Source organism: Danio rerio, chromosome 15, assembly GCF_049306965.1.
Source record: "Danio rerio strain Tuebingen ecotype United States chromosome 15, GRCz12tu, whole genome shotgun sequence".
Lineage (NCBI taxonomy): Eukaryota > Metazoa > Chordata > Actinopteri > Cypriniformes > Danionidae > Danio > Danio rerio.
In genome coordinates this window covers 170001-177500 of record NC_133190.1, presented here as the reverse complement: position 1 = coordinate 177500, position 7500 = coordinate 170001, and the positions used below count along the sequence as shown (strand labels likewise).

Here is a 7500-nt window from a genome sequence, read left to right as displayed (position 1 = left end):
ATGTTGAGCTCTAAATGACAACAGAGCTTCAGAAATAGAAACATCAGCAGCAGTTTACAGAACACACACACACACACACACACACACACACACACAGACACACACACACACACACACACACACACACACACAGACATTAGCAACCAATATTAGAGCACTGGATGAAGAGCGATGAACAGAAAATGCTGAGCTGCTGGAGTCAGAGGTGTGTGTGTATGTGTGTGTGTGTGTATGTGTGTGTGTGTGTGTGAGTGTGAGAGAGGAAGACGGGTCACAGCTGAGGCCGGATGCAGAATAAGAGGAAACCCACAGGTCAGATGTGTGGCCCCGGGGCCCGTTCACACAGCACAGGCTGAGGAGAGCAGATCTGAGGGGCCGGTGTGCTGACCATCTGCATCATCACAGTGAACTCGGAGAGTTTGTTTAGTGTGTGTGTGTGTGTGTGTGTGTGTGTGTGTGAAGTGGATTCTGAAGCTGACTGAATAACCCTGCTTCATCAGCTGACACACGGTAGGCAGAGCAGGTGAGCTGAGCAGGTGAGCTGGCTCGGCCTCTAACCACTGATGTACAACTCATACAGCTGACGTCAGTGCTTACAGGTCTACAGCTTCCCTCAAAACATCCTCTACTCAGCCATTCTGCTGAACACGACGTCAGCTCATATTCTGACATCAGATCACTCACATAATGCAGTTTTGCTGTCGCTAAAATAAACCCGAGCAGCATCAGATCTGGTCCAGGATCACACATATAGCCTTAGATAAACACCCAGCAACCGCTCAGAGCACACTGGAAACCACCAAGCAATGTCGTAGCAACCCCCTACAGTAGCAGCACCCCTTAGCATTAGCAGAAGTCTCCAGAACACTGGTCCTCCACTGACTCAGGCTGAGGACGGCACAGCTGACCGTCTGCTCTTCTTCTCTGGTTTCTCTCTGTGATCACGTTCTGCTCAGTCAGTCACTGAAGTCGATCGATACGCTCCCTCATTCTTAAACAGAACACACACACACACACACACACACACACACACACACACACACACACACACACACACACACACACACACACACACACACAAGGTCAGCTCAGTGACAGACAGGGATATCAGAGTAAAGTCACCCTGACGCAGTGTCTGGATCAGCTGAGGGAACAGGACACTTCAGGCCTCACATGCTTTGATTCATTCTTTTATTCATAAAATCTCGTCTGCTCATCTGTTATTGCTCTCTATAATGGAAGCCTTTAATGCGTTGACGAACTCTAGAAATGTTTAAGCTCATGATTAATAACAAGATGTGTTATTGCATCTTAAATGTTACTGAAATAAGCAGGGCAATAGATTGATTTAAAAGATAGAGATTAACATCCCTGGACAGCCCTCTCCAGCCTCATCATATTTCTTCTGCTCCACAAAAATCACAGCTTCTGGACTCAGAGAAGCCCAAGCTGACAACAGGCACCCATGCTCCACACCAATACACTCAAGATGATCTCCTCCATCCACACAGACTCTCATCATCTTTTATCAACACCGCCAACAAAAAATCACCAAAAAACAATCTGCTCCATATCCTCAATAACTCTCTCTTCCCCCTCTCATCAACCAGCCCCTCCCCTTCACAACCCCACTCCTTTTCCCTGGCTTCAGCCCCTGCATCTAGCACCAGCCTGCCCCCTCCAGCAACCCAAACCAAAACAACTCTGCCTCTTAAAGACCCACCCGTACCATCAAGCATTATTGCTCCCCGAGCCCCAGTGCACACTACCCCTCTCTCCTCTCCCTTTCCCCCTTCACCCTCACCCCCAACCCAAGAAACCAGCTTCTCCAAGTCTATAGCCATCCTTCCAATATCTTTCCCTCTTCCTCTTATCCTCCAGCATTCACTTCTGGGCCTTTTGTAAACACAAACCCGCCCCCGGCAATCCATCCTCCCAGCACCCTTTCCCCTCTCTCAGCTGATGTTCCTGTGAATCTCTCTCTGTACCACCTATGAGAAACTTCCATTACCCTCATCTTACTGACTGTTGCCCCTAGAACACATCTCAGCACCTGAAAAACCTTTAAGTATTTCCACACTCTCTATAACACACCTTATCTGTCCTTTCAATCACCTCATTTATTTAACATCTTCATGTCACAAAGAATCTCCAAGCCAGTTCTATTAGAAGCTATCTAAGTGGAATCCATTTTCTTTCACAAATTGATTAATGGATCTCGATCTAATCAAATAGCCAATTCACAAGCAAACCTTTTCATTAAAGGAATCCAAAAAGCCCATCCTTCTCTCCTAGACACCAGACAGCACATCACCCGTACATTTTCCACAAGAGGTACTGTAAATCCACCCTCCACAGAGGTCACCATTCCATCCATACAGCCTGCACCCCTGATGCCATGTTCACCCTAGCCTTTTGGGGATTTGTTGGGTGAAGACACCTTTTCATTTTCATGAATCCGACACTCGGATGATGTGCTTCCAACACCTTCAAAATGTACACAAATCGCTCCCATCTAAAAGAAGCTCAGCAGATCCCACCAGCTTTCACAAGAGCCACCAAACCCCTTTCCCATCAGCTAACACACCTGCAGGAGCTCCACATCTACCACCACACACAATCCAGCTCACTATCTTCCCACAAATCACTCCTATTTACCACCTAGCTTGCTCAGGTGTTAGCATTTCCAGCTCAATACAAGGGCTACTTTCCTTTCCATCCAAGTCCGTCACTTCCAGCACCTCCTTTACTCTCTTACTTCGCGTAGAAACTGCCTAATTCCAGCCCAAATACCACCTCCAGCACAGACTCCTGCAGGTGCCTGCCCTTCCAACCAATCCACTGCCCCCCCAGCCCAATCCAACAGGAGCCTGTCTCCTAGTCTCCTCAGCACCTCCCTCTCCAGCACATACTCTCACAGGAGACTACCTCATCAACTACCCCCAACACCTCTCCTCATTTCTCCCCCAGCACAGAGTCCTGCAGGAGCCTAACTTACCTCTTCAACTACCCCCCTCCAACTCTCTCCTCACCACCACCCGAACTCAGACCTTTACAAGAGTTTGCCTGTTCAACTCCACCTCCCTCCTTACATCTTTTTCACCCCCCACCCCAGCTCAGATTCCCACAGGAGCCTGCCTTCCCAACCCTTCCCCACCACACCACTGCTCATTCCCCCTTCAGCTTAGGCTCCCGCAGGACCCTGCCTTCCCAACCACGCCCCCTCCTTACAACTATCCTTATTCCCCCTGCTCAGACTCCAACATGAGCCTGCCTCCCCAACCAGCCACCCACACCATATTCTCTACCAGCTCAGATTCCTGCAGGAGCCTACCTCTCAAGCCACACCCTTCCCCCTGCCCTCACACCTTTCCTCGTACCACCTAGCTCAGACTCCAGCTGCCTCCCCAGCCACTCCTCGAGGCTTTGATAAGTGCAAAATGTCTCCAGGAATAGTTTTACCTGCTTACTTATGACAACTGGAATTACCCCTAGAGGGAAGAGCTCAGAAAAGCAGCACTGTTCTGCATGAGGGAGCGCTCCTCATTCTCAGCATGATTGACTGTAGTGACTGTAAGAGCAATACAGGACAGTGTGTGTTTGTGTTTCAGCTCAACATCTTGGTTGATACGGGCAGCAGTAACTTTGCCGTGGGGGCTGCAGCTCATCCATTCCTGCACCGATATTACCACCGCTCACTGTGAGTACTGCTGAACATGAAATGATCTGTATATGACCTGTGTGGATGTCCGTGTATGATTTGTGTATGTGTATGACCTGTGTGTGTGTGTGTGTGTGTTTGACCTGTGTTTATGTGTTTGACCTGTGTGTGTGTTTGTGTGTGTGTGCAGCTCCTCCTCCTACAGGGATCTCGGTCGGGGTGTGTATGTGCCGTACACTCAGGGCCGCTGGGAGGGTGAGTTGGGCACTGATGTGGTGTCAGTCCCCTGCGGCCCCAACGTCTCCCTAAGGGCCAACATCGCCGCCATCACCCAATCAGATCGCTTCTTCATCAATGGCTCCAATTGGGAGGGCATCCTGGGCCTGGCCTATGCAGAGATTGCACGGGTGAGGACACTCAATAGTGTGCAAGCAGAAGTGTTGATCATCTGCTGAACTCATGCTCTTGAGCGAGGGCCCTCAGTAGTGTGCATACTGTAGTGGTGATCATCTTCTAAGTCATGTTCTTCTGTCCTCCAGCCGGATGAGACTCTGGAGCCGTTCTTTGACTCTCTGCTGCGGCAGAGCACTGTGGCGGATGTGTTCTCTCTGCAGCTCTGCGGAGCCGGATATAGCCACAACTACAGCACCGGCAGCAGCTCTACTGTAGGGGGCAGTATGGTGAGGGCGGAGTCACACACGTCAACATGACTGATTGGTGGATTGCTTGGTTGGTTGATTGTCAATTGATTGCATGGTTGGTTGGTGGTTTGATTTTATTGGTTAGTTGGTTGATTAATTTGTTGAATGATTGGTTGGTTGATTGATTGTCTTGATTGGTTCATTAATTGATTTGATGGTTGGTCTGTTGGTTGATTGGTTGGTTGATTGTCGATTGATTGCATGGTTGGTTGGTGGATTGATTTTATTGGTTAGTTGGTTGATTGATTTGTTGAATGATTGGTTGGTTGATTGATTGTCTTGATTGGTTCATTAATTGATTTGATGGTTGGTCTGTTGGTTGATTGGTTGGTTGATTGATTGGTTGATTGGTTGATAGAACCTCTTTGAATGTAAATTCATAGAACCCATGACATTAAAAAAACAGCCTGTAATGTGAACAGTATTGATCAGGTACTGGTGTTTGTTCTGCACAGATCATTGGGGGCGTCGACCCCTCCCTATATGTGGGAGAGCTGTGGTACACACCAATCCGCCGTGAGTGGTACTATGAGGTCATCATTGTGCGCATCGAGGTCAACGGACAGGACCTCAATATGGACTGCAAAGAAGTGAGAAGCCTTTATTTCTAATGTCATCAGTGATTAGCATTAGCAAAAGCAAACATTCTCCTGATTCTGTGCTCTGTGTCTCTCAGTATAACTACGATAAGAGTATCGTGGACAGCGGCACCACCAACCTGCGTCTGCCCCGCAAAGTGTTCCAGGCGGCAGTGAAGGCCATCGAAGCCGCCTCATCGGTGGGTTTATTCAGAGTATTCCTGCTCTCGACTGCAGGTTTATTCAGTATATTCCTGCTCTCGACTGCAGGTTTATTCAGTATATTCCTGCTCTCGACTGCAGGTTTATTCAGTATATTCCTGCTCTCGACTGCAGGTTTATTCAGTATATTCCTGCTCTCGACTGCAGGTTTATTCAGTATATTCCTGCTCTCGACTGCAGGTTTATTCAGTGTATTCCTGCTCTCGACTGCAGGTTTATTCAGAGTATTCCTGCGCTCATTCTGACTCTGCTTGGTGTCCGCAGACGGAGCAGTTTCCCTCAGGGTTCTGGCTCGGGGAGCAGCTGGTGTGCTGGCAGGCGGGCACCACACCCTGGCACATCTTCCCCGTCATTTCTCTCTATCTGATGAGTGAAAACAGAAACCAGTCCTTCCGCATCTCCATCCTGCCACAGGTACACATAACACTGCATTTACAATCTGAATGGCACTTTCTGCCCCTCTTCTGAATAGAGCACAAGCTCATTTGCATTTAAAGCAGTCAGCAAAACGAGTAGGATCAGAGTCTGAAAGCGCCAGCTTCAGAGAGACAGAGAACATTATCTGTGCTGTTCTCAGCTCAAACACACACATGCGAGAGACAGCAGAGATGCATTTGCAGCTTGTGTAAGGGGTGTGATGGGTCCTTCAACATCACTGCATGTCATAAACTCTTGCTCTCACTCATTCAGTTTAATTTGCGGACCTCGAGGAGCCACTATCATGTGTGTGTGTGTGTGTGTGTGTGTGTGTGTGAGCAGCAGTACCTGCGGCCGGTGGAGGACGTGGCGTCAGCGCAGGAGGACTGCTATAAGTTTGCGGTGTCTCAGTCCAGCACGGGGACAGTAATGGGTGCCGTCATCATGGAGGGTTTCTATGTGGTGTTTGAGCGCCAACACAAGCGCATCGGCTTCGCTGTCAGCACCTGCCACGGTAGGAGAAGATTCAGCACCTTCATTACACTGTTTAAACAACACGCAGGAGAAGATCATCAGTCATTTTCCATATGTGTGTGTGTGTGTGTGTGTGTGTGTCTCCACAGTGCATGATGAGTTCCGCACGGCCGCAGTGGAGGGCCCGTTCCATGGTCTGGATCTGGAGGACTGTGGCTATAACGTCCCGCAGACGGACGAGTCCACGCTCATGACCATCGCCTACATCATGGCGGGCATCTGCGCGCTCTTCATGCTGCCGCTGTGTGTGATGGTGTGCCAGTGGCGCTTCACCTGCTGCCTGCAGCCCGCCGACGGCTCCGACGACATATCACTGCTCAAGTGAACACACACACACACACACACATACAGAACACATATACACAGAACATACATATCCTATATACACACTTCTGAAGGGTCTGATGACATATCACTGCTCAAGTGAACACACACACACACACACACTCACACACACACACACACACTGCTGAAGTGAACAGACACTCATGTATACACACCTTTACTAATGAAGAGGGCTTAACCTGTTCCTCGAATAAACATCTAGACATTCTGACAATCAGAACTCTTTTCTAGATCAGCAGTAGTTTGGTGTTGTGTTCAGTGAGAATGCGGCAGAATGAGGAGAGTTTCTCCTGTAAATGATCTGTCAGTGGGGGGAGCTCAGTCATCTCGCTTTTGCTTTGAAACAACATTATTCTGCTTCCCTCATTGGCAGATTAATTCTTCATTCTGACTCAATATTTCTGAACACAACACTATCAGCTGTGCTCGTCTAGAAAATGCGGACTGATTCCAGAGTTTGTAGATGTCTGGACTAGAAACAGACACACACTCTGAGTAAGGAAGGGTCATGATGCAGAGCGCCTGCAGGACGAGGCAAACCAGAGATGACTACTATACTGGTGTTCAATATAAATCTGAACACACACACACACACGCACACACGCACGCACACACACACGCACACACACTAATGGCCTATGGTTCCCTATAAACCTCTACATGTGATATGTGAATCTTCTGTTTTTAAGGGTTCGTTCACCCAGATTCTGTCCTCATTTACATGTTTAATCTTTCTTCTGTAGATATTTTGAAGAATGCTCTTACCCAGTAATCATTGCCTTCTACAGTATTTGTTTTACTATGGAAGTGAATGGTTACAGGTTTCCAGCATTCCTCAGATGATCTTCTGTGGTGTTGAACAGTGTAGGCACTGGAGGGAGAGCGAACACTGAGTCTATTTAAAATGTCATAATGTCTGTGTGGACCGCTGTCCTGGAGGGTGAAGTGTTCAGTATGTGATGTGATGATGAGCAGGTGTGTGTGTGTGTGATATGAGGATGTCTTATTCTGCTGTATATGATCGACACTGGCTGATGATGGT

The 7500-nt window shown here is 48.4% G+C and overlaps 1 protein-coding gene across 1 annotated transcript in view; it reads left to right on the top strand.

The window, feature by feature from the left end:
* The window catches only part of bace1 (beta-secretase 1), an 8380-nt gene that overhangs the window by 674 nt on the left and 206 nt on the right, over window positions 1-7500 (top strand). The window contains 8 exon segments of the mRNA NM_205704.1: window positions 3612-3700; window positions 3852-4068; window positions 4201-4341; window positions 4818-4952; window positions 5039-5140; window positions 5427-5576; window positions 5922-6093; window positions 6203-7500. The exon segment at window positions 6203-7500 is cut by the window's right edge and continues 206 nt beyond it. Coding sequence (NP_991267.1) covers window positions 3612-3700; window positions 3852-4068; window positions 4201-4341; window positions 4818-4952; window positions 5039-5140; window positions 5427-5576; window positions 5922-6093; window positions 6203-6438 — 1242 coding nt within the window. The 3' untranslated portion in view covers window positions 6439-7500.